Source organism: Astatotilapia calliptera, chromosome 16 (genome assembly GCF_964374335.1).
Source record: "Astatotilapia calliptera chromosome 16, fAstCal68.1, whole genome shotgun sequence".
In the NCBI taxonomy this organism is placed as follows: domain Eukaryota; kingdom Metazoa; phylum Chordata; class Actinopteri; order Cichliformes; family Cichlidae; genus Astatotilapia; species Astatotilapia calliptera.
In genome coordinates, this window is record NC_137437.1 from 7,535,046 (window position 1) to 7,561,849 (window position 26,804).

General features: G+C 40.5%; 2 protein-coding genes and 1 long non-coding RNA gene across 3 annotated transcripts; 2 read left to right on the forward strand and 1 right to left on the reverse strand.

Moving 5' to 3' along the window:
* Positions 1 to 315: 315 nt before the first annotated feature.
* Positions 316 to 6,166, reverse strand: LOC145421052 (endogenous retrovirus group PABLB member 1 Env polyprotein-like). The gene is made up of 2 exons (XM_080290806.1): positions 6,038 to 6,166; positions 316 to 1,708 (listed from the first exon to the last, which is right to left on the reverse strand). The coding sequence occupies exons 1-2, from the start codon at positions 6,072 to 6,074 to the stop codon at positions 822 to 824; spliced, it is 924 nt and encodes a 307-aa protein (XP_080146932.1). The 5' UTR covers positions 6,075 to 6,166; the 3' UTR covers positions 316 to 821.
* Positions 6,167 to 7,309: 1,143 nt separating this feature from the next.
* LOC113008088 (olfactory receptor 11A1-like) lies at positions 7,310 to 9,434 on the forward strand. The gene has a single exon (XM_026145245.2). It carries the CDS (start codon positions 7,331 to 7,333, stop codon positions 8,255 to 8,257), a length of 927 nt encoding a protein of 308 aa, XP_026001030.2. The 5' UTR covers positions 7,310 to 7,330; the 3' UTR covers positions 8,258 to 9,434.
* Positions 9,435 to 21,306: 11,872 nt separating this feature from the next.
* On the forward strand, positions 21,307 to 22,262 carry LOC145421086 (uncharacterized). The gene is made up of 2 exons (XR_013902375.1): positions 21,307 to 21,431; positions 22,014 to 22,262. It is a non-coding gene; the product is annotated as an uncharacterized LOC145421086 (long non-coding RNA).
* The last annotated feature ends 4,542 nt before the right edge of the window (positions 22,263 to 26,804 follow it).

A 26,804-nucleotide genomic window follows, 5' to 3' on the forward strand; every position in this document is an offset into this window, starting at 1 on the left:
TGTCCACAGCTGAGAAGGGATGGAGTCGCCACCCCAGATAAGTGGAAGAAAATGGATGGATAGATATTTTGGGTATGCATCCCCCCTTTGGTCTCATCTCTACAAAGGACATTGTTTCAGAATTCTTGTGGTTTGTTTAGATGTAACCTCACAAACCTTTCTAAATGGCTTTCTAAATAAGCCATACCTCAGTCTTTTTGTAATTGTACTGTCATTACATTCAGCAGGTTTTTGCTTATATTTGCTTAGGTATTTGTCAGGGGTTGACATTTGTAAAAGCACAGTAAGAGAGAAATGAGACACTGGCAGACCAACTCAGAGTTTCAAAGACGTGCGCACGGGTGAGAGTCTCTGAGCAGACTAACACACCGAGCACCGTTTACTCGCTTTATTTATAAGGCAAAATGGGTTACATAGTACTTCCTCTTTCAACTGAAGAGGGGAGAGCTCAGGCATTGTCTTAGCTATCTAACTTCTGCACACAAACTGAAAAACAACGACACAGCAGTATTCATGCTTATCTGACATCGCAGACACTGAAGTAAAGAATGCATGTATATATCCTGTCTTTGTCAAACATCCCACACACTTAAGCAAGGAATACATTGTGTTCTTTTCAACAGTAAGCTTTACCGTGTGAAAATATATAAACACTTGATTATAAGGCATACTTGTTTCTACTTGATTATACTTTAATGATTTAACTAAAATAAAAATTCTCTTAACATTCCCTCCTGATGTTAATATATTTCACATGTTTTACTCAATGCATAGTCACTTGTTAGTCACATTTTCAACTTGCACGTCATTCAGTGAAATAATTAAACAACAAGCTTGTCAAGATTGTCATAGAGATTTTCTTCTCTCTCTCTCACACTCAGCATATCATACTGACGATAGGGATCCTCCATAACTGACTGAGCCAAGACATGGTTTCCTAACATACGCTTGAACATGTTTATCATTATGCTTCTCAGACATGGGATAATACAAGCAATGAAAAGGCAAAATAGTAACATCACACTGAAAAGGGCCAACAGGCCTTTAATCAGTAGAGATTTCCAAGAGCCGCTCAGTTGTTTCAAAACATTCAAAGCATTTGTCATGTTTAATGAATGGATGTTATCAGGTATGTAGGTACAACATGTAGTGTTAAACAATACGCAGAGACCACCTTTCTCTGCGAGAATGATGTCTAAAGCCACTCGGTGCTGCATGACAGTGATGCGAATTGCATCAATTTCTTCATTCTGTCCTTGATTAATGCGGGTTGAAGCATTTAAAAATAATCCAAAACGATAGTCCAGGGTTTCTATCTGTAGTGCGTGTTTCCCTACTCCTATCCATGGAAACAAAGCGTGTATTACCTTCTGGCTCTTGGTCCAGAGTTTGAAGTCATCTGGTACATCAGAACCAAGATATGGATCATGGGGCTTGAGGCCTGTGTTACGTTTAGCTCTGGTGTTGCTGTTCACTGACATCTTAAAGGTGTGGTCAGATACCAGAACAGGGGCACAGAGTCCGGTGCTGTTTGGTGGCAGCATGAAATAGACTTTCAGGCCACACGCCCAAGCTGCGCCCTGTACCCAGTATGTACCTGTTGATGAGCCGATGCCATCCCAATCTGGTGCCGCCAGGATCATGGAGCAGTTTCGGTTTTGTCCTAATTTCTTCAGACCCTGGGGCGTACCTGTTTGTCCGGTTGCTCCTGTTGAGATTTTATTCAGGCGTCCCTGGTGTTATTATTGGTTCTGCTCTTCGGTGGGATAGGTCAGTCTGATCTTCAGGGCGACCAGGCACACCCGAGCTCCCACGTGAGTAGCACTGCCGAGGAAGCACAGGGCGGGAAACCCGTTCAGCCCTGTCCTCCAGCAGGGGTTCACGTAAGAGTCAGGGGAACCGGCGTCTTATTGTGGTGCAAACACTTTCTTCACGTGGGATTGATGAATCCACGAAACTCGTTCGGCTATCTTACACGCTGTGGGTGTGGTAAGTAGCACCTGGAAGGGACCTTCCCACTTTGGAGCACTCCAGTTTTTCCGCTGGAGGACTTTTAATCAGAATCCAATCACCGGGGTTCAACCTGCAAGAAACTGAAGAAAAGTCACTCGGCAGTTGATTGCTTAATCTCACTTCTTTATTCTCAAATAGTTTTGTCATCCATTCTGCCATTGTTGTTTCTGCAATAGATTTATTAATTGGCTCACTCATTATGGGGAGTGGAAAATGTCTGCCATGTACGATTTCAAATGGCGTTAGACCACCTGTTCCTTGAGTTATTCTCATCCATAATTTAACCAAGCTTAGACATTCAGGCCAAGGTTTTTTAGTCTCTTCCATACATTTCCTCAACCTTTGTTTAATTGTGCCGTTAGTTCTCTCGACTAATCCTGCACTTTGTGGATGATAAGAACAGTGATGTTTTATGCTGAAGCCTAAAGCTTCAGAAACTTTACTTATTACTTCATTTACAAAATGTGTGCCATTGTCTGATCTTATCAGAGATGGAATACCGTACGTTGGAATAAAATGATTACATAGACATTTTGCTACTGATATTGCATCTGCTTTTTTCACTGGGTATATTTCTGGCCACTTGGAAAATACATCAATTATCACAAGTGCATATTTGGAGGATTTTGATTCATTTAATTCTATGAAATCCATGTGGACAGTGTGAAATGGATGCGGTGGTATAGGGAAATGCCCTCGCTTTGGACGTAGATTTCCCTGTGCGTTGTGTCTTTGGCAAATCATACATGTTCTGATAAACTCTTGTGCTGAACTTTCAAAATTTTTGTATAGAATTGTTTATTAAGAATATTAATCATCCCTCCTGATGACACATGAGTTTTCCCATGTGTCACTAAAGCAGCAGTTCTATGCAAAGATTTTGGAAGCACTGGTTTGCCATTACACATCATGAGGTTGTCTTTTAATTCTGCTCCATCTTTCACCCAAGATTTTTGTTCACTCAGCGATGCTGTTTTCTGTGCATCTGCTAGTATTTCTAAAGGTATTAGATCTATGGTTTCTGTTGTTAAAACATCAATTTGTTTTTCTGCAGCTGCTTTTGCTGCTTTGTCAGCAAAGTTATTTCCTCTCGTAATTTCTGTGTCATCCTTTTGATGAGCTGCACATTTGCATAGTGCTAATTCTTTTGGCAACGTTATTACTTCTAATAGCTTTTTTAGAAGGTTTGCATGTTGAACTGTGTTGCCTGAGGAAGTTGTCATTCCTCTGTTATGCCATATTTTAGCGAAATGATGAACTGCTGAATAGACATATTGACTGTCTGTGTAAACATTAACACTTTGACCCTTATACAAAGTACATGCTCTGATGACTGCGGTTAGTTCTGCGCTTTGAGCAGAGTTTGAGGAGCTGAGAGCTTTTGCTTCTATCACTTTATCAACAGTTGTGACCGCATAACCCACACAATTTCTACCGTGAATGTCTTTTGACGCTGAGCCGTCCACAAAAACATTACTGAAACTGCTCTGGGGGGAGCTGTATATATCAGTGCGAGGTTTTGTATCTTCCTCTAATTTTTGAATGCAACAGTGTTGTTCTCCGTCCAGAGAAATCGGCAAAAGTGTACTTGGGTTTAGCTGGCCACACTTCTCTATTTTTATGTGTGATTGTGTAAGTAGAATCCCCACATAAGAAAGTTGTCTTGCATGCGTGAGGAAAGAGAGGTTCGCTTGGAGCAAAATAGAGGTCACTGCATGTGGGACTTTGATGATCAATTTATGTCCTAGAACAATGTCTGCACATTTTTTAACTGCCTCTGCTGCTGCTGCGCATGCCTGAACACAGGTAGGTAATCCAGCAGCTACAGAGTCAAGTTTGCATGAGTAGAAAGCTAATGGACGTTGTTTTTCTCCAAAAGCTTGAGTTAAGACTGCTTTCATATACCCTCCTGCACCATCAACATGGAGAACGAAAGGTTTTCCATAGTCTGGTAATGCTAAGACGGTACATGTCTGCAGTGCTATTTTCAAATCAACGAAAGCTTTTTCTGCTTCTGGAGTCCATTGTACTTTGTCTTTTTTACTGCTAGTGGTGTATTACACGTGGCTTTATTAGTTTTCACGAGAATACCTGCTTTCTGCATGTCTGCAATTACTGGCCTAATTCTTTCCTTTTCTTCTGCACTCAAAGGATATTGTGGTTTCACAGGCCTTCTGGCCCTTATGCTGACCTAACTATCAGAGTGTCATTAGAGAATTTCATTTTCACTTGAGGCAATTTTAGATACCTTCTAGTTTTTCAAAGAATTCACACATCTTACATATTTCAAACTTTGAAGTTTTTTGTTTTGTATATATATTATTTCCTAAACTTTGCATTGTTCATAGCTCACAGTTCTAAAACTGGGCATTTGTAAATCATATGTCTAATCACTATGTGTCACCATAATCCACAAGTATTGGCACAAATTTGTTTCCAAACTAACAAAATAATCAAACAAAACAAAAACGTACATGAGTCAGGATACAAAGAGACAAAGAAAAATGCTGCCAGAAACAAAGCAGAAGTGTGAGGGGAAACTGAGCTCACAGACAGCTGTATGTGTTCGCTTTTAACAGCATGCAGCCTCTGCTCTAAACCAATAAAAATAAAAGAAAATGTGTAACATGCTTATCAACTTAGCGGTGTCCACACATTTAATTCAGCTTCATAATCCTGTAGGTTTAGTTATTATCTACAGGGTTTGGCTTATTAGTTGTTATTATAGATGTGCTCTGTATCTCAGTAATATTTATCTAGGATAAATGACAGGTTTTCAAGCAGGTTAAGTGCCTCTATGCACCTAATTGGTTTAGATATTGCTTTTATTTTCTTCATCTCATATGTCATTATATTTTATTTTGTATCCATCAGGGACCGTGAGTGAGCTGCAGTCTCACTCACCCTCCAGGATGGAAACATTTATCTTTTCACACACTTTCCTTGGCTGAACAATGACACAGCCTTAATCTACCTTATGCATCTCTCTTTTTTTATAGAAAAGGTCTTCATATGAATGATTTCCTTTTATTTATTTCATACAATCTGGGCATGATGGGTCATAAATGCACTGATTTTTGCAGCCACGGCCACTATCTCTATGTGACATAAAAAGGGGATCGGTTAGATGCTGTTTTGTCACATGTCCTGAGGCTGATTTCACAATTATAGTGTTTTTTGAGAATGTTACATTTGGGACTTCTACAGTTAAGACAGTTCTACAAGCTCCTGTGTCTCAAAACATTTTTAACGGCACACCTTTCACATATATTACAACTGCTGGTTTGGCTTTTGACTTTTTTCCACATATAACTCTTTTTGCAAAGCGGTTTTTAAAGCATTTATTGAATCAGGGGTGCATTTGCCTTGCCAAGCTGGACAATATATTTTATGTGGATTTCTCCACCTTTTTGCACTGACTATTCCTGCATTTGAACAGTTTTTTCTAACCACTCTTCGTCTGCTGTTAATTTTACTTTAGTTTTAGAGTTACCCATTTTGAACTAATTACGTCAGAACTGTGACACCTTCTTTGGCATGAAAAAGTGAGAATGGGTTTTCGATAACAGCCTTCTACTCTCCCACTAATTGAGAGAGCGGTTATCAATTTTACGTGATGAAGCACAACCCTTTTTTCCACCTTTACCAATACGTGAGTGTACACAGGAAAACAGTTTGAGAAGTGGTTTGACCGCGTATTGGGTTGTAAAAACAACTCACTCCTCACAAACAAAGCGCGTTTCTATGATTTTTATTGAGATTTTCCGTAGGCCTATTTATTTGTGTAACACCTTCACCTTCAGCCACTCTTCTTGAGTGACCGGAAACCTGTTCCGTTACAGCCACTCCCAGAGCGACCGGAACTTTTAATAGCGATTTTTCTAGAATTTCGCTCTTGCCTGTCGTCTTCCTAGTCCCGCATGGACACTGAGATCTGTCGGCGTACCTAGGTTTACACACTACTTAAAGGAAAATCTCAATATCAACGTATTTTAGCGCTTGGTGGAATGCGTGTCATATTCACCTCTACTGTGGCGCTGCGTTTTAAGATCGGTGCTCATCGGGTCCTGGAGCCGTGAAGGCCGAACGCTGACCGGAGATCGAATTCACGTGTCCGGGTTTTTCGTTTTACTGATCAGATTTCTTCCAGCGCAGGCGTCACGACGTCAGGATCCGATGGAGACCGTCTATGGAAAACTAGACGTTAAAAATAACAGTCAGTTCTCCGGCTACGAAGGACCAATTAAATGTCAGGGGTTGACATTTGTAAAAGCACAGTAAGAGAGAAATGAGACACTGGCAGACCAACTCAGAGTTTCAAAGACGTGCGCACGGGTGAGAGTCTCTGAGCAGACTAACACACCGAGCACCGTTTACTCGCTTTATTTATAAGGCAAAATGGGTTACATAGTACTTCCTCTTTCAACTGAAGAGGGGAGAGCTCAGGCATTGTCTTAGCTATCTAACTTCTGCACACAAACTGAAAAACAACGACACAGCAGTATTCATGCTTATCTGACATCGCAGACACTGAAGTAAAGAATGCATGTATATATCCTGTCTTTGTCAAACATCCCACACACTTAAGCAAGGAATACATTGTGTTCTTTTCAACAGTAAGCTTTACCGTGTGAAAATATATAAACACTTGATTATAAGGCATACTTGTTTCTACTTGATTATACTTTAATGATTTAACTAAAATAAAAATTCTCTTAACAGTATTTTTTTTTCTAATAACCTTTTTCATATATATAATAATTTTTTACATAGAACCTATATGTTCATACTTGTTCATGATCAATTAATGAGGTGCATTTAAATATTAGCACCTTGTTACTTAATTACTATAGAAGCAACCAGTGTGTACTTAGTTTTTCACACTACTTGCAGTCTTGTGATAAGATTTTTTTTACAGTGAGGACATGTATGCATTTTTACTATAATACTACAAAGGACAAAAAGTATTTTTTAGATGAATCGAAAAATTCTTACAAAATAAATACAATTTTACAAATAGTCACAATAAACTGTTTGTAATCAGGAAACAAGAAATTCCTTAAATGTTTTAATAGTCCAAAAACAGTGGGGGTAGTACTGAGAAAACAGTTCAACACAGGACTGTACTGGAGAGTTAGGGATGAAGTCCATAGAGGGTGAAGCAGGTTTATGAACAGAGTCCAAGTAGAAGTCAAAACATTCACTTTCTTAAGTCCACTCATATGCCGATCAGGATAAGGTAGGTGTTCACTTTCTGTTTTCTCTCACTTGTTGTCATATCTCTTTTTATTTATTAAAATTTTGGTTCATCATTTTAATGGAGCTGGCATTAAATGTGTCATACATAACTCTTGATGGGTTTTTCCAAGTGAACAAATACAGATATCTTTATTTTATGATCATGTTTACTTTATACATTCTGATACTCTGCTGTAATTTCGCCATTGTATTCCTCATTGTGGTTGAGAAAAGTCTCCATGAGCCGATGTACATTTTTATTGCAGCTTTGCTATTGAACTCTGTTATGTTAAGCACTGTTATTTATCCAAAGCTTTTGACTGACTTTTTATCTAAAAGACAGATCATATCTTATTCTGTCTGTCTCTTTCAGTTTTTTATGTTTTACTCTTTGGGTGGTTCAGAATTTTTACTCTTGTTTGCCATGGCCTATGACAGATATGTGTCTATATGCAAACCTCTGCAATATCCAATGATCATGACAAAAAATACTATCAGCATTTTTTTAACCTTAGCTTGGATTGTGCCCTCTTCTCAGGTTGCAGTGGTAGCTGTATTAATGGCCAATAAAAAAATCTGTAACTTTACTTTCACTGGAATTTTTTGCAACAATACAATTTACAAGCTTCTATGTGTGTATTCAAAAGCACAAACTGTATATGATATGGTTGTACTATCTAATGTTGCAATTCTCCCTGCGGTTTTCATATTCTTCACTTACACCAGGATCCTTGTGATATCCTATCAAAGCTGTAAAGAAGTCAGGAGAAAAGCTGCACAGACCTGTTTGCCCCACTTGATAGTTTTGATCAGCTATTTGTGTTTGTGTGCATTTGATGTCATTGTTTCTGGTCTGGAGTCTAATTTTCCAAAGATTGTACACTCCATATTGACTTTGCAAATTGTAATGTATCCTCCCCTTTTCAATCCAATTATATATGGACTAAAAATGAAGGAGATTTCTAAACACCTCAAAAGGTTGTTCTGCGCTGTCAAAAAAAACTAATGTATCAAGACTGTCAATACTCATTTTTTAACTTACAAACTGATACAGTTGAAATCAATTGTACTTGCATGCAAGTAGCAGCAGTGACCCTAAATGCCTATTCCAGGTAAATATAGCCATTCATACTCGACTACTCAAGCACTCACAGACATCCTAATCACAGCTAAAACTATCTTGTTATTGTTGTTGTTTTGGATTTAGTTGTTGCTGACGCTTATTTTATTTTTATTTTTTTCATTTTTCTTAAGGAATACTGCCTATTCTTACAAGCCTAGTTTTATATTATTTCCTTAGGGTTATTAATGTATTCTGATTCTGATTAAACATAATGTGAACAAGTTCTACTGCTGCAGCAGCTGGTGCAGGGCCGGAAGAGGAATTAAAAACATGATTAGAGACACATCTTTACTAAATAGTATCTGCAACAAATGTAATGTGCTAATGCTGAACATAGGATATTATTACAAGACATATTTTATTCAGTCAGAAATCAAATATATATAACATTACTTTATAGAGTTACGTGTCATTTGTGCGCAAAACTGTGTGTATGAGACAGAGAACTGTCTTTGTAGCCTTCATTTTTAAATATTGCTATGAGTAGATTTGGTGTCCAACTTAGTGGTATTTTGGACTGCCATAAAGTTACAGTTTACAGGTGTTACAACTTGTTACAACTCATGTAATATTAGTAAAACTTTGCCTTGTTTAAATGCATGATTTATCATTGATAGGTAACCAGAGAAATATCACCAGTGAAATTAACATTCCATATATCCTCTGGTATGTCATGTGCTTTCATATATCACACCTAAATCAGGATTCCAAGCCATGGAAATAGGGCAGTCATGGCAGTATTCATCACAGCCTGAAAAGACTGGGCCAGCATTGGCTCCCTCTTCCTACTATCCTCCTCGCTAACATCCACTCCATATGCAGCAAATTATAATAGCGCTTGCCTTCTTGCCTTCACTGAAACAGTCTTATCTTCCCTGTGTGTTTCCAGTACTTTTCTTTGTGCTCATGTTTGTGCTGCCATTTGCTGCACCTTAACAAAGGTTTGTCATTTATTTCTTGAAATTGTCTCGGTAATGTCCATCCTCAGTCACACATTAAGTGAATACTTTTAACATATTAACCCATAAAAATCATTGACTACAGGTGTTCCATTCATTTACATGGCCACAGGTGCCTAACATCAAGCACCTATACAGACTAGTGAAATTTGCACCAATTTTGGGTCAATCACTCCAGACCTCCAAACCTAAGATAACCTTTATTAGTCCCACACGTGGGAAATTTGTTATGTCACAGCAGAAAGTGGACAGTGCACAAAAGAAAATTGGTTCCTACTTTACCTCTAGCGGGCAGCAAAACTATTAAAATAAGTTTCTGCTGCTGTTATTCTGGTGATGTCTTATGATTGACTTATTTAACTTGTTCCTTTTGAATTTTTCTTATACAGCATGATGTTCACTTGATTTCTGCTTCAGCATAATGAAGAACAATCACAAGCATTTCATGAGATTAAAGAGTTTAATTGGGAAAGAAATCAAATTTATGCAGTGTGTACAGTGATGATTCTTCTTCATAACTTCTGAAATTCTCTGTGGCCAAATGATGATTGATGGCCATCTATTCCTGCCTTATCAGAGCTCCAAGGTGATCACAGTTTGTGGCTCTTTGTTTGTTCACTTGCATTATTAGGATTGACTGTCTCAACTGGATTAAGATTTGGGGGATTTCCTGACTGTAAAATGCTATTTTGTGATCATCTGCAAAACCAATCTAAGGAGCTTGGAAAACTGGACTTCTTTAAGTTCCTTGAAGACATTTTACTTCTTCAGTTCAGTGGAGAGTCCCAGATTTTGCTTAAAATCTTAAACTGGCTGTAGATGTGGAAGTTACTGTTTCTATCCAGGCTACTTCCAAAAACCAACAACAAAACAAAACAAAACTGAAACAAAAAGGAATGGCATTTTTTTAGAGTAGATTAAATAGTAGGTGAAAGAACATGAAGTTTTTTTCCTCATTAAATTGTTTATTTATGGATCACTGGGATGAACAGGCAACTCTCTTCCCCTGCTTTCCTGTCTCTCTTCACTGCACTAATTAAGCCAGTAAAATGCCAAAAATTGAAAAATCTTTTATTTATTACTTCAATACTTTGGGGTAATATGAATGCCTTGCCCCCTTTCACATTTTCTAAAATCATCCAGTAGGCCGGAATGGCGTCTTTGCCAGACCGATTCTGGGCCCCCAGCCTCATGTGTGATACCAATGTTGCATACGCTTGGATACATGCACACAACAAAAACTTAAACCTAAAAATGAAAACTGAAAAAAGACGTGAATATAGTGATAACTAGAGATTGGCAGTAACATGTTAAAGGTAACGCATTACTGTGATCTGATAAATTTTTTCAAGTAACAAGTTAAGTAAGGGATTACTTTTGCAATAAAAGGAATTAGATTACTGTTACTTGCGTTACTGCGTTACTAAACAGGGATTTTGTTTGTGAAAGTGTCTCATGACAATAACGTATGAGCCTGCGATGTCTGTGGCAGCAACAGACATGTGTAGATCAACAATGGATAATATGGAGTGGGGGAGAGAGTATGACCATGCAGTGTTTAAAACTTGGAATTACTGACATTACTTTGAGTATGATTCCCTAAAAAGTGACAAATACATTTGCGTCACGGGAATGTGAAATTCACAGAGAAACCACCGGATCCCCCATTGACATGACTGCTGCAGCACTGGGCAAACATCCATCCTGCTAAACAGGTGAAAATAGTTTTAAGAATGACAGGACTTAGTGCCACTGAATCTTAGATTTTTCTTATTTTTTGCTGTATTTTACTTTCAGGGGTGGATCAGGATTTTTGCACAATCCAGAAGATTTTGAGATTGACTACAGCAGAAATGCGGCATTTCTTATGATCATATAGAATCTTTTTTCTATATGAAGGAAGTTCTATTCAACGGTCTTGGTAAAATGTATGTGGAGGGGGGGGGAAACCCAGATCACTGTGCCAGCAGTATTGTATCAAAAACCCTTTTGCTGAAAAGTATACATACAATGACCTCTCATATGCCAGTGTGTATCAAATGCACCTGGGCAATAACTCTATAAGACCTGACTTCTTTATTGTAAAGTGTTTTTGCTATTGAGCCTTCGGAGTTTACAGATAAGCCTGACCTTTATGTTTTGCCTGAAGATACCTGTGCCTATAGATTTCTTCCCTGGCACTCCATTGCCCACCAGTTGGCTATATAGTCTTTTAAAACCTGATAGGAAGGCAAAGGAGTGCTACATCACTGACTCACTAGCTGTAGAGATCATTCAGCCATCCACATTCACTCGTGTGAAGGGTGAAGAACAAGTACCACGCTGTTGTCCTCCGCTTTTGAGTTATTGCAGGGGGGCACTGTTTTCCCTAACCTGGACCTGTGTAACCACCACCTAGTCAGGATATGCAAAGGAGACCACTTTGTGTATCTGAGGTATCAGACGAGTATCTCGCCTTGTCGTTCACAAATTCACTGATTCACCAATGCTCCTGCCGTATTCCAAGGACTGGAAAATGAAATTCTGAGAGATTTCATTATCCACTTTGTCTTCCTCTCTCTGGATGATATTCTTAATTTTCCTAAGAATCTCTCTGACCACATGAAGCATGTCGGTCTCATTAGTGATGTGTTGGTCACGAACGAAACGGCTCTTAGAGCCGGATCTTTGACGTGAACGACGCGAGCCGGCTCCTTATTGGGAGCCGTGGTTTTTTCCTTCTTTCTCTCACCCTCTCTCTTGCACTTTTTTTCCCGCTTCACTCCGCATGCGAGCCTTGTGCTTTGCGCCTGGAAAAGAGGTGAGGGGCGGTAGTTACACTTGCAGTAGCACAGGAACAGAGTGGGAGGGAGAGAGAGAGAAAGAGATCGAGGGACAACAACGTCACATTAGAAAGGTATAGTAATCATCCACAACTGTTTTCAGTTGCAGATGATAAAGGATTCAGAAAGTTTATTCATGCAGGCCCATATGACAGAGAATATGCATCTTCTTTTTGTTTTCATATTTTCATTTATATTTAATTGTGTTGTGGTTTGCAGTGTTTTGTGTTGTTTCACTTTAAATTTGTTTAAAAGGAAAAAGCTGAAAATTTAAATAGTTAAAAGTTGAAATGTAAATAGTTGTTTTTCTATTATATGATTTATTTATTACATTTTATGTCGAGTGAAGTATATTTACGGTGGCCCCTAGAGACAAAACATGTACAAACTCCAAAACACCTACAAAACACAACAGAAGTGCTCCAGGGTGCAAGGTGCAGTGTTGAGCTTTTGTTACCTAGTGGCTACACAAGCCAGGAAGTACCAACGACCGGATTTGGTGTGTGGTAGTAACAGGTAAATGAACATTTTTTTAAATTATCTGAATATATATGAGTGCTTGTGTATAAATACACAAACAATACACATATGCTTTCAATTTTGTAATTTAAGTGATCTAGGTAGCTGTTTTGGAAGTTCAGTTAACGCTAGAAATTTTTTTGGAGTTTGTACGTGCTTTGTCTCTAGGGGCCCCCATATATATTTATATATAAACATATATAAATAAAACCATGAGTTTTTTTTTACATTAGTAATTCCTTTTGTACAGAATTTTATATTGTTGTTAATAATAAATTAATTAAAGCAACAAAACAACCTGAAGAGCCGGTTGGGAGCCGAAAGAGCCGGTTCTCTAAAACGAGCCGGAAATCCCATCACTAGGTCTCATCCTGCAAAATCTCCTGGACAACCATTTCTTCGTCAAAGGTGAGAAATGCGAGTTTCACATACGAGTGTCATTTCTTGGAATCATAGTGGAGCAGGGGCAACTCTGGCCCAGAAAAAGGCTGTGGTGGAATGGCCCAAGCCCCAGACTCAGAAGGAGCTGCAATGGTTCCTAAGATTGGCCAATTTTTTATAGACGGTTTATTGGAGACTTCAATAAGGTTATAGCCCCTATGACTCAAATCAAGTTAAAACAAGAAATAAGAAATTCATAAGTTGAACTATCTCATATGGAAGAAAATGTTGAGGAATGAATGATGAATTTAAGCTATTTGACTTTGTAGAGCTGTTTTTCAAATATGAAGTTTGTATGACTTGGGCGTGGCTGGTGCATAGCTTGCATGATTTATATTAATAAAGAGCAGGGACTTTATACTTGGTTGAATTTAGAACTGTTAAAAATAATTAAATATAAGCAATTAACATTTAAAATTCTCACAAGAGCATTTTCAGCATCGTATCAAAGAAAAACAACACCTCGAGAACAAGCTAAAAGAAAAGCAAGACATTTATAAAGATTGTTTTTGTTTTGCCCATACTCATCGTTGATGATAGAACATATGAACCCTTCCATGGTCTTAGCGTTTCTCTGCTGCACGCAGAAGTCGTTCTGACCCACTGCCAGCCTGTGTTGTCTTGTGTGTGTGTGATTGTGTGTGTTTTCCACTCTTTCCATGTCAAACAGAACGGATTCAGGCGCAGACTCAGGCTCTTGAGGATAAGAGTGCACTTTTTGGTATTTTGTGCTTCTGGCGCACTGTAATTATGTTCTTATGTAATGGGGGAGTCAGATAAGCCAGGATAAGACAGTTTTTTGACAGCCTTGCCGTAATTAAAATTTTCATTAAACATATTTTTTGAAAGAAAAGTACCTGGTCTTGCTCGTGTTTACCTGTTGCTGGACTGACTCCTAAAGGTGGTACAGAAGAGTAAAACAGAGCCAGAATGCTGCCAATACAAAAGTAAAAAAAACTAGCTTCACTGGTGACGGGAAAGGTAAGTGACTCATGCTGCAGGTGACATCAGACGCAGGAGATGAGGCAGAAAGAAGAGCAAATGGTAGCTTAGAATTTAACAAAAGGTTTTTTTTCAAGGTCCCATTGTTCCAAATGTACCAATCAACTGTCATATAATTAACCATATCTTATCATAATTAACCTAATTAACCATAATTAACTCCCTGGAGGACAGATAATGATGAGATGAGATGAGATGAATTGCCCACAACTGAGACGACAGACCTTGCTGACCATACATAAAATACACAAACATCACATTGGGGAGACAGGCCAGGTGAGGTAGCAAAGGAAAAAACAGTGAAATGTGTAACACAAAGGGATAATCCAGGAATGCACAGATATCATCACACCATAACACAATAAAACACCCAATAAGGACACATCTAAAACCTGCAGGACACCGGCCCTCAAGGCCTGGAGTACAACACCCTTGGTCTATCATGTCGACCATCCTTGTGGAAATTTGAACAGCTGTAGCTGGTTCTTGTTCTTCGATAAGCCAGGTCCAAGCCAGCTCCAATCATCCAGAACTCTGTTATCATGTTTCTGAATTGGTAGATGTCATTCAATGTCCTCAATTGAGAGTGTCGCCAGACACAGGACGCAACCAACCATCGAGTATTGGACAGTAAACGTCTCAGCAGGACAATCTGACTCTTCCAGGCCCAGGAGGGTTTCAATTTTGTTACGGGGCCAGTTGATCAAATCCACAACTTTTTCCGGTTTTACAGAACAAGACTGAGACTCTTTGAGGGTTAGAGTTAGAGGAGACTAGACACAGACATAGAAGCAGCAGCAGGGAAGACATGCACCCACCTCCTCCGAGAGCCAAAGAAGAGTGGGGAGAGTTTAAACGCTCTCCAAGATTACATCGACCAGTGCTCCGAGCGTGGGTGTAGTTATGAAGAAGGTCAAGAGCGCATCTTCCCCGGCAAAAAATGAGACCCCGTTATCAAAAAGGAGTCGCCCGGCAGACTCCCCCAGCACAACATTGCCTGCCGGCAACACATTACTGACTTCCTGGAGTCAATTGGAATACGACTGTTCGGAATTCCGGAATGCGCCAAAGTTCCGGAATGTTCGGAATTCCGGAATGCGCCATGGTTCCGGAATGTTCGGAATTCCGGAATGCGCCAAAGTTCCGGAATGTTCAGAATTTTGGAATGTTCGGAGTTCCGGAATGCGCCAAAGTTCCGGAATGTTCGGAATTCCGGAATGCGCCAAAGTTCCGGAATGTTCAGAATTCCGGAATGCGCCAAAGTTCCGGAATGTTCCGAATTCCGGAATGCGCCAAAGTTCCGGAATGTTCGGAATTCCGGAATGCGCAAAAGTTCCGGAATGTTCAGAATTCCGGAATGCGCCAAAGTTCCGGAATGTTCGGAATTCCGGAATGCGCCAAAGTTCCGGAATGTTCGGAATTCCGGAATGTTCAGTATTCCGGAATGCGCCAAAGTTCCGGAATGTTCAGAATTCCGGAATGCGCCAAAGTTCCGGAATGTTCGGAATTCCGGAATGCGCCAAAGTTCCGGAATGTTCGGAATTCCGGAATGTTTGGAATTCCGGAATGCGCCAAAGTTCCGGAATGTTCGGAATTCCGGAATGCGCCAAAGTTCCGGAATGTTTGGAATTCCGGAATGCGCCAAAGTTCCGGAATGTTTGGAATTCCGGAATGCGCCAAAGTTCCGGAATGTTCGGAATTCCGGAATGCACCAAAGTTCCGGAATGTTCGGAATTCCGGAATGTTCGGAATTCCGGAATGTTCAGTATTCCGGAATGCGCCAAAGTTCCGGAATGTTCAGAATTCCGGAATGCGCCAAAGTTCCGGAATGTTCGGAATTCCGGAATGTGCCAAAGTTCCGGAATGTTCGGAATTCCGGAATGTGCAAAAGTTCCGGAATGTTCGGAATTCCGGAATGCACCAAAGTTCCGGAATGTTCGGAATTCCGGAATGTTCAGTATTCCGGAATGCGCCAAAGTTCCGGAATGTTCAGAATTCCGGAATGCGCCAAAGTTCTGGAATGTTCGGAATTCCGGAATGCGCCAAAGTTCCGGAATGTTCGGAATTCCGGAATGCGCCAAAGTTCCTGAATGTTCGGAATTCCGGAATGTTCGGAATTCCGGAATGCGCCAAAGTTCCGGAATGTTCAGAATTCCGGAATGCGCCAAAGTTCCGGAATGTTCGGAATTCCGGAATGCGCCAAAGTTCCTGAATGTTCGGAATTCCGGAATGTTCGGAATTCCGGAATGCGCCAAAGTTCCGGAATGTTCAGAATTCCGGAATGCGCCAAAGTTCCAGAATGTTCGGAATTCCGGAATGCGCCAAAGTTCCAGAATGTTCGGAATTCCGGAATGTTTGGAATTCCGGAATGTGCCAAAGTTCCGGAATGTTCGGAATTCCCGAATGCGCCAAAGTTCCGGAATGTTTGGAATTCCGGAATGCGCCAAAGTTCCGGAATGTTTGGAATTCCGGAATGCGCCAAAGTTCCGGAATGTTCGGAATTCCGGAATGCACCAAAGTTCCGGAATGTTCGGAATTCCGGAATGTTCGGAATTCCGGAATGTTCAGTATTCCGGAATGCGCCAAAGTTCCGGAATGTTCAGAATACCGGAATGCGCCAAAGTTCCGGAATGTTCGGAATTCCGGAATGCGCCAAAGTTCCGGAATGTTCGGAATTCCGGAATGTTCGGAATTCCGGAATGTTCAGTATTCCGGAATGCGCCAAAGTTCCGGAATGTTCAGAATACCGGAATGCGCCAAAGTTCCGGAATGTTCGGAATTCCGGAATGCGCCAAAGTTCCGGAATGTTCAGAATACCGGAATGCGCCAAAGTTCCGGAATGTTCGGAATTCCGGAATGCGCCAAAGTTCCGGAATGTTCGGAATTCCGGAATGTGCAAAAGTTCCGGAATGTTCGGAATTCCAGAATGCACCAAAGTTCCGGAATGTTCAGTATTCCGGAATGCGCCAAAGTTCCGGAATGTTCAGAATTCCGGAATGCGCCAAAGTTCCGGAATGTTCGGAATTCCGGAATGCGCAAAAGTTCCGGAATGTTCGGAATTCCGGAATGTTCAGAATTCCGGAATGTTCAGTATTCCGGAATGCGTCAAAGTTCCGGAATGTTTGGAATTCCGGAATGCGCCAAAGTTCCGGAATGTTCAGAATTCCGGAATGCGCCAAAGTTCCGGAATGTTCGGAATTCCGGAATGCGCCAAAGTTCCGGAATGTTCGGAATTCCGGAATGCGCAAAAGTTCCGGAATGTTCGGAATTCCGGAATGTTCGGAATTCCGGAATGTTCAGTATTCCGGAATGCGTCAAAGTTCCGGAATGTTTGGAATTCCGGAATGCGCCAAAGTTCCGGAATGTTCAGAATTCCGGAATGCGCCAAAGTTCCGGAATGTTCGGAATTCCGGAATGCGCCAAAGTTCCGGAATGTTCGGAATTCCGGAATGCGCCATGGTTCCGGAATGTTCGGAATTCCGGAATGCGCCAAAGTTCCGGAATGTTCAGAATTCCGGAATGTGCAAAAGTTCCGGAATGTTCGGAATTCCGGAATGCACCAAAGTTTCGGAATGTTCGGAATTCCGGAATGTTCGGAATTCCGGAATGTTCAGTATTCCGGAATGCGCCAAAGTTCCGGAATGTTCGGAATTCCGGAATGCGCCAAAGTTCCGGAATGTTCGGAATTCCGGAATGCGCAAAAGTTCCGGAATGTTCAGAATTCCGGAATGCGCCAAAGTTCCGGAATGTTCGGAATTCCGGAATGCGCCAAAGTTCCGGAATGTTCGGAATTCCGGAATGTGCCAAAGTTCCGGAATGTTCGGAATTCCGGAATGTGCAAAAGTTCCGGAATGTTCGGAATTCCGGAATGCACCAAAGTTCCGGAATGTTCGGAATTCCGGAATGTTCGGAATTCCGGAATGCGCCAAAGTTCCGGAATGTTCGGAATTCCTGAATGCGCAAAAGTTCCGGAATGTTCCGAATTCCGGAATGCGCCAAAGTTCCGGAATGTTCGGAATTCCGGAATGCGCCAAAGTTCCGGAATGTTCGGAATTCCGGAATGTTCGGAATTCCGGAATGTTCAGTATTCCGGAATGCGCCAAAGTTCCGGAATGTTCAGAATTCCGGAATGCGCCAAAGTTCCGGAATGTTCGGAATTCCGGAATGCGCAAAAGTTCCGGAATGTTCAGAATTCCGGAATGCGCCAAAGTTCCGGAATGTTCGGAATTCCGGAATGCGCCAAAGTTCCGGAATGTTCGGAATTCCGGAATGCGCCAAAGTTCCGGAATGTTTGGAATTCCGGAATGTGCAAAAGTTCCGGAATGTTCGGAATTCCGGAATGCACCAAAGTTCCGGAATGTTCGGAATTCCGGAATGTTCGGAATTCCGGAATGTTCAGAATTCCGGAATGCGCCAAAGTTCCGGAATGTTCAGAATTCCGGAATGCGCCAAAGTTCCGGAATGTTCCGAATTCCGGAATGCGCCAAAGTTCCGGAATGTTCGGAATTCCGGAATGCGCAAAAGTTCCGGAATGTTCAGAATTCCGGAATGCGCCAAAGTTCCGGAATGTTCGGAATTCCGGAATGCGCCAAAGTTCCGGAATGTTCGGAATTCCGGAATGTTCAGTATTCCGGAATGCGCCAAAGTTCCGGAATGTTCAGAATTCCGGAATGCGCCAAAGTTCCGGAATGTTCGGAATTCCGGAATGCGCCAAAGTTCCGGAATGTTCGGAATTCCGGAATGTTTGGAATTCCGGAATGCGCCAAAGTTCCGGAATGTTCGGAATTCCGGAATGCGCCAAAGTTCCGGAATGTTTGGAATTCCGGAATGCGCCAAAGTTCCGGAATGTTTGGAATTCCGGAATGCGCCAAAGTTCCGGAATGTTCGGAATTCCGGAATGCACCAAAGTTCCGGAATGTTCGGAATTCCGGAATGCACCAAAGTTCCGGAATGTTCGGAATTCCGGAATGTTCGGAATTCCGGAATGTTCAGTATTCCGGAATGCGCCAAAGTTCCGGAATGTTCAGAATTCCGGAATGCGCCAAAGTTCCGGAATGTTCGGAATTCCGGAATGTGCCAAAGTTCCGGAATGTTCGGAATTCCGGAATGTGCAAAAGTTCCGGAATGTTCGGAATTCCGGAATGCACCAAAGTTCCGGAATGTTCGGAATTCCGGAATGTTCAGTATTCCGGAATGCGCCAAAGTTCCGGAATGTTCAGAATTCCGGAATGCGCCAAAGTTCTGGAATGTTCGGAATTCCGGAATGCGCCAAAGTTCCGGAATGTTCGGAATTCCGGAATGCGCCAAAGTTCCTGAATGTTCGGAATTCCGGAATGTTCGGAATTCCGGAATGCGCCAAAGTTCCGGAATGTTCAGAATTCCGGAATGCGCCAAAGTTCCGGAATGTTCGGAATTCCGGAATGCGCCAAAGTTCCTGAATGTTCGGAATTCCGGAATGTTCGGAATTCCGGAATGCGCCAAAGTTCCGGAATGTTCAGAATTCCGGAATGCGCCAAAGTTCCGGAATGTTCGGAATTCCGGAATGCGCCAAAGTTCCAGAATGTTCGGAATTCCGGAATGTTTGGAATTCCGGAATGTGCCAAAGTTCCGGAATGTTCGGAATTCCCGAATGCGCCAAAGTTCCGGAATGTTTGGAATTCCGGAATGCGCCAAAGTTCCGGAATGTTTGGAATTCCGGAATGCGCCAAAGTTCCGGAATGTTCGGAATTCCGGAATGCACCAAAGTTCCGGAATGTTCGGAATTCCGGAATGTTCGGAATTCCGGAATGTTCAGTATTCCGGAATGCGCCAAAGTTCCGGAATGTTCAGAATACCGGAATGCGCCAAAGTTCCGGAATGTTCGGAATTCCGGAATGCGCCAAAGTTCCGGAATGTTCGGAATTCCGGAATGTGCAAAAGTTCCGGAATGTTCGGAATTCCAGAATGCACCAAAGTTCCGGAATGTTCGGAATTCCGGAATGTTCGGAATTCCGGAATGTTCAGTATTCCGGAATGCGCCAAAGTTCCGGAATGTTCAGAATTCCGGAATGCGCCAAAGTTCCGGAATGTTCGGAATTCCGGAATGCGCAAAAGTTCCGGAATGTTCGGAATTCCGGAATGTTCAGAATTCCGGAATGTTCAGAATTCCGGAATGCGCCAAAGTTCCGGAATGTTCGGAATTCCGGAATGTTCAGTATTCCGGAATGCGTCAAAGTTCCGGAATGTTTGGAATTCCGGAATGCGCCAAAGTTCCGGAATGTTCGGAATTCCGGAATGCGCCAAAGTTCCGGAATGTTCGGAATTCCGGAATGCGCCAAAGTTCCGGAATGTTCGGAATTCCGGAATGCGCCAAAGTTCCGGAATGTTCGGAAATCCGGAATGCGCAAAAGTTCTGGAATGTTCGGAATTCCGGAATGCGCCAAAGTTCCTGAATGTTTGGAATTCCGGAATGCGCCAAAGTTCCGGAATGTTCGGAATTCCGGAATGCGCCAAAGTTCCGGAATGTTCGGAATTCCGGAATGCGCCAAAGTTCCGGAATGCGAGGACAAAGAGAATTTAATAGCAGCCTCTGATACCAAGGCCAATCCGAGTGCTGACAAAAATGTGCAAAATAATCATGCAAGTTGATGGTCTAGTCTGGAAACGGGATCAAATAACAAAGGAGACTGAAGAGCTGCACTCACAGGTCAGTGACACTGTGTATAGCTGTCTTTGTTTAAAAAAAATATCAGTAAAAGTTGATCTGTCTGCCTCCCTGTACTACTGCTTGAAGGGTAAGGTGTGAGACAGAGGTCTGGGGGAGTCCAAAATTCCAACTTCTCTCCACCTGCAACTAAGTAAGGCATCATGGCTAATTAATTGGACAAACGATTCTCTGTGCTTCTGAATCCCCTGACTCTCCTCTCCTTTTGTTACAGTGCCCATGACCTGCCACAGTTTCCCCCATCAAGTTCCCGCACTCTGCCTTCATACACAGCAAATTCAAAAGTGTTAAATGTTTTGGTGTTAATAGTCTTCTTGCAAAAGTAGAGTTAATTTTACTCTAAGCAGAGTCACATTCTTTTAATGTAACTCTGAGGTGTAAAATGATAGTAGTTAAAATCGAGTGTTAAAAATGAGTGTTTCTCTGTCAAATCTGGAGGTGTTACAATGGAAACATTAACTCTTGACCTCTTAATTCTGAACTCCTAGAGGGGCTATGACACCAATAGAGTGAATTCACAGACTCCGCCCCCAGCACGGCTCCAATCGAAGCTGAAGTGAAGCCGTTTCAGAACATTTTGCTCTACATATTTGAGTTGTTTGCCATGCTTGGTAAGTCATTTTTTCAAAGATTGTTTCAATTATTATTATGAGCTTTTACTTCTGTGGCTCTTTGGAGTTGAGACAAAGCTGTGTGAAAGGCATTAGCCATGTTGCTCGGTGATAGCATAATATTCTGTTTTAGCTAGCTGAAAGGTATTGTTTGCGGGCAAATACCACAGCCTTGAAAAAAAGCTTGCATGTGAATTTTCAATCAAACGTTTGGTCAAATACACCTAAAACAATGTCTAGAATGTGAAATGTTGGTATAATGGTGCTACTTGAAGCCTGAAAACGATCGCCCATAAAAAAAAAAACGAGCAAACAGCAGTAGCTGACGTCCTGACTGGGTTCTACGTTAGCATAGATCCCTCCAGAGTTTTGTGCACACGGTTTAGGTAAAAATTAAAAAGGTTGAGGTTTTACATTTAGTTCAGTATTACCTGTTGCCTGTGTCTTTGTCTTTTGGGAAAATACTTTACACAAGTAATGGCTCAAAGAGGATTCCTTTTTTTTTTACTGTGCTGCAATTGTTTACTGGATTATTTGTGCCATTAATTAGTGTCAACTAATTTTTATTCGATCTCCGCACAGGATATGCTTGTGAAGATGGAATATGGGGGAGAGCAGAAGTGCGTTGAAGTTCCACGAAGGGATGAATGAAGGACATGCATATTGTATTGAAGAAATAAGTGATGAGAACGCTGTTATTTGCATTTACCATGTCAGACCTTTTGATAAACAAAATTCTAATGAAAGTGAGAACATGTATACTGTTACATCTTTCAGAAAATGTTTTGAAATTGTGGTGCACAGTTCAGAATAAATGTTTTTCAAAAACCATTGCATCTTTTTAGTAAATGTTTATTTCCAAAAGAAATTTCTAGAAGTTCAGAACAGTAAAATTCCCGCTTTTTAGAATGAATTAGAAGATAACTCTTAGTTAAACTAAAATACTCTTTGAGGGTTAATAAATAAACTCTTAACACCAAGTGTTAAATGATCAACTCCAGACAGATTTGGTGTTTAACACTAAATCAGAGTTAACGTACCAACTCTCCAAAAAGAGTTAAATTAACACTCTCTGGTGTGGACCCATATAGACACTTTAATAGTGTTGAAATCAAATCCGACAGTGTTAATTTGGACATGCTGGATTTGCTGTGTAGTGTCCCCTCACAGTTCATGTTATTTGCCACTTCCCTCTTAGCTCTGAATCCCCTAGTTCATAGTTCCTGCTCTGTTTTCAGCCTCTCATAGTTCATGCTCTTAGCTCCTGCTCAGCTTTTATTGATATGGACTCTCCTAAAGTCCCTCTTCCCCTCCTTCTCATTTGGTACCACCACCTGGACCTTTTGGAGGAGGACAAGTGAATCTTCAATTCAGAAGCATCCAGAGGAGGAAGCAGGGGCAGCCATTTCTGGCACATGTATCACTCTTTAGAGAAAAAAAGCTATCCATAACGCAAAATTTAGAGTAATTTTTTTTGCTCACAGGTGTACACACGGGTGATCACACCCACAAACTACACCCTTTTTGGCTCCTACCTCAAAGCACACTGTGTTCTGTTGATCTTATGTGCTGCACAATAATGTTTAATATTTAGTATTTACTGTCATATTCCCATATATCATTGTGATGTTGTTTATTCTATTACTCTTGTTCTCTTCTGCTTGTTTTCTTTTTTCTTTCTCAGCAGGTGATCCAGGTGATTGATATATGCCTTTTTTTTTCTTTTTTTCCTGCTCATTCTGTTGGTTTTTGTCTTTTGCCCTTCTCCCCTGTCCCTCTTCTCAGCTGTTTCTCTTTCCCTCTTTCTTTCTCCCCTTCTTTCCCCCAGTCAAGTCTGTCCCGTATTCAGTAAGTGAAAATAAAATAAACAATAAAAGGTGAATCAAATGGACCATTACGGCAAGGCTGGGATGGTCAATTTGGTAAAGTAAATCCGTTGGGCATCTTTGTTTGCCTTTAGACAACAATTCTGATGGCAAAAGAGCCAAACGGGACAGGCAAAAAAAAAAAAAAAAAAAAAGAGTAATTTTTTTTTCGAGTTAGCTCTGCCAATCAGGAACCCATCTGAATGATTTAATTTCCTTGTTACCTGGAAGGAGATGGTGCCAATGCATGCGCACTCAAAATCGGACCGTGAGGTAGCAAACGTGAACAAATTTGCGCCAGGTTATTCAGTTTTCAATACCTTCTAGCAAATGATGAATGCATAAAAGGCATTAACTGTGGTTATGTCGGGTTTCTAGACGACCTGTGACACACACATGTAATGGAGCTGTCAATAAATTATGACAGCTATCCTGACTTCAGGTCTTAGATGAACAGTGAGTTGGAATCCAATGTGTGGGTCATGGACATTACCGAATGCTGTGATTCACAGACAGTGGCTCAGGAGCCACACGTGTCTCACAACACATTATATCTGAGTCAAAGGTTTCAGGTGTTTAAAAACTGGGTCCCAAGGAAAAGATATTGGTGAAATATGACTTTAATCCAATTTGGGGTACTTTTTTGTCTTTGTGTGTTTTCTTATTTACAACTAATATTAATATTAGGGGGCAAGGAGTGACAAAATTAAATACATAAATGAATTAAATACACCATTAAATAATTAAATGTGTCAGTTATTTAAAATTGGAATTAGTGAACTAAATAAAGATTTAAATATTTCTGTTCAAACATTTAATAAATTACTTATTTTAAATTTTATTTGATTAATGACATCAAACCCAGGGGGTTAACACTGTTCCAGTCAAAACCATTGCTTTGGCCTAGTGTACACCAATTTCATTTACCGAGGTTATATCTATTGTGTCTTTATTTCCTGATGTCCGTATGTGTCATACTTGTTTCAGTCACCAATTCTTTTTTTGCCTGTTCCATTTAGTTCTTTAGCTGTCAGAATTACTTTGCCATATGGATCATCACTGCCTTGCCGTATTGGTCCATTTGATCGTCCTTTGTTGTTATTGTTTATTTTATTTTATTTTCAGTTGTTACAGACGGGACAGACATGACTGAGGGATAGGAAAGGGAGAAAGAAAGATGAAGAAAAAGAAAAACAGAAGGGAAGAGGGACAGTGAGAAAGGGTCAGTCACCAATTCTGAATCATAACTAACATTAAAAACATGTTTAAGAAGGAAAGAGAGCAAATAAATCTGATTAACATCTGATCTTTGTGTTTTTTGTTCAATATCAGCATGACCTGTGTATACATACACAAACTTTATTAAAAGAGATAACATGACGTGTTTCCATCATGTAGTAATTGTTAGGTTTAAATGTACCAGGACAGTTAGACACTATGAAACACATACAGACTTCAAAATGTTTGATTAATATTTTTATTGTGAATATTAATCAAGATTAAAGTTACAGTGTGCAAAATCTCAACACTAGATGTCAGTACATAGCAGACTGCATTCAACCCATTTCTGTTTTCGTACCCCTCCCAGTCCAAATACACAATCCCAACTAAGGTGGCTTCCATTTATCTGTAGTGAGTGTGTGCTGTCAGTCCGCTGTTTAGCTCAGCAGTAGCAATATGTATCGACATCTATGGAGGAAAACGCAAAACTTTGTGGTTGAGTCCAATATGAGTCGATGAGTCACTGAAGCTCATTTCTGTCTGAAAATGATACTGCAGTGTTGTTCAAGATATCCTGAACTTCTCTGTCAATAAGTGCTGCCCTTGTTAGTGACACTTTGAAGTGGAGCTAACTTTGTTAAATTCAGACTCTTAGCGAATAAACTCTCATACAATGTGAGAATGTAATCAAATTGTTTATTGGAGGGAAAATGTGATTTTTAGGACACTTGAGTCTAACATTAGGTAATATAGCATTAGCTTATTGCTGCTGTGTTTTAGCCAGCTCATTGTTAGCTGTCTGTAGGTAGTAGGGTCGCATGTTTAATCTGCTAACAATAAGTAATTGTGATGAAAACAGGAAAAAATGAACATGTTTTACACATTTCATGTGTTAGAGCTCTGACTTCAGTTCAGTAGATTAAGCTGAGGAGAAAGAGGATGACATTTTATCCAGTTATCGCCTTCCCTCGCATTTTTGCTTCTTTAGTGAAGTAAACCAGATGATAAAACATGGGTATTGTTAAGGGTTCAAATATTAAGGAGGGATACAGGAGGTAATCCAATAACAACAATGATCTGGCCGGGTGGAGTCAAACGATGATTTTAATGAACACACGCAGCGTGGTGAGATGTACACTGCAAAACATCAGCTGTAGATCTCCACCCAAAAGACACTTCAGATTGCTTTTGATTCATCAGGGTTAACGCCCCCTCATGCGTCATCAGATACAATACATGCTTACATCAAATCAAAACCACAATGACTTTTAACACAGTTTGAAAAGAACATCGCCTCGTCTCCCTGCCAGTTGTCTTTCTGTCGCTGCCGGACGCACGCTTATCGTCTGAAACATCAGGCCCACATCCTGCAAGAACCTCTACTAAAAGCTTAATCAAAGAATATAAAAGTATAAAAGACAATTTGAATAACCTGGTTATTCAAATAGCATCATTCAATCAGCTCCTCAAAGTAACTTTCACTTTCACAAGCACGCTCTGCAAAAGCCTGCGCTTCCTGTCTACTTTGGCACAGAGTGTACTCAGAGTTAGGCCTTTCTTTTATCAGAATCAGCACATACACATTTAAGATTATAACAAGCATTCAAAAGCATTTAAGATTATTGATTTAACTCAACAGTTTAAAGTGGTTATAACTGCACCTGTAATAAAGGCTAATTGGGTACCAATATGTTTAAACATCTGAATACAATATCAATACTGTAAACTGTATTATTAATGCAATGGTAATGATGATGATTATTAACAATAGCAGCAAAATAATTCCCCTGATCTCCACAGTATGAACCTTCCTGTCTTAAGTCTGTAAGTGCAGACACAAATTAAAATTTCTCTAGGCTAAATTATTACTATTTTATTATTTAAAATTTCGCTAACTTTCAGGGATTTCTCAGTTGAACAAACATGTTTTATAACTCATAAGATATTTCCCCCCCCCAATCTAATTTGCAGGGAATTATTTCTATGTTTTTGGAAACGGCATAGGAATACTGGACTGATACAGTTTTTAACCAAACACGTAACATTTGGACAGTTGTGGATCCAATGTACCAAGCAAACTACCCACTAGCCAGTAAGCATTCACCTAGCGGCTCTAATCTGTCTCTCTTAATTCCAACCTGAGCCAACAGAATTATTTAGAGAATGAATTGGTGGGTTTAAATACTTGGATAACACGCGGACCAAATAGACCTTTTTCTTTTTATTCTTGTACTGAAAATCTTGAGAGATGGTTTTTAAATGGCATTTAACTTTAGTAAGAGACGTA

Coding starts and splice junctions, on each gene's coding strand:
- LOC145421052 (XM_080290806.1), bottom strand. CDS start 6,074: ATGAGCACCGATCTTAAAACGCAGCGCCACAGTAGAG. Junction 1,709..6,037: donor AACGCAGCGCCACAGTAGAG/GTGAATATGACA, acceptor AAATCTCAACAG/GAGCAACCGGACAAACAGGT.
- LOC113008088 (XM_026145245.2), top strand. CDS start 7,331: ATGGAGCTGGCATTAAATGTGTCATACATAACTCTTGATGGGTTTTTC.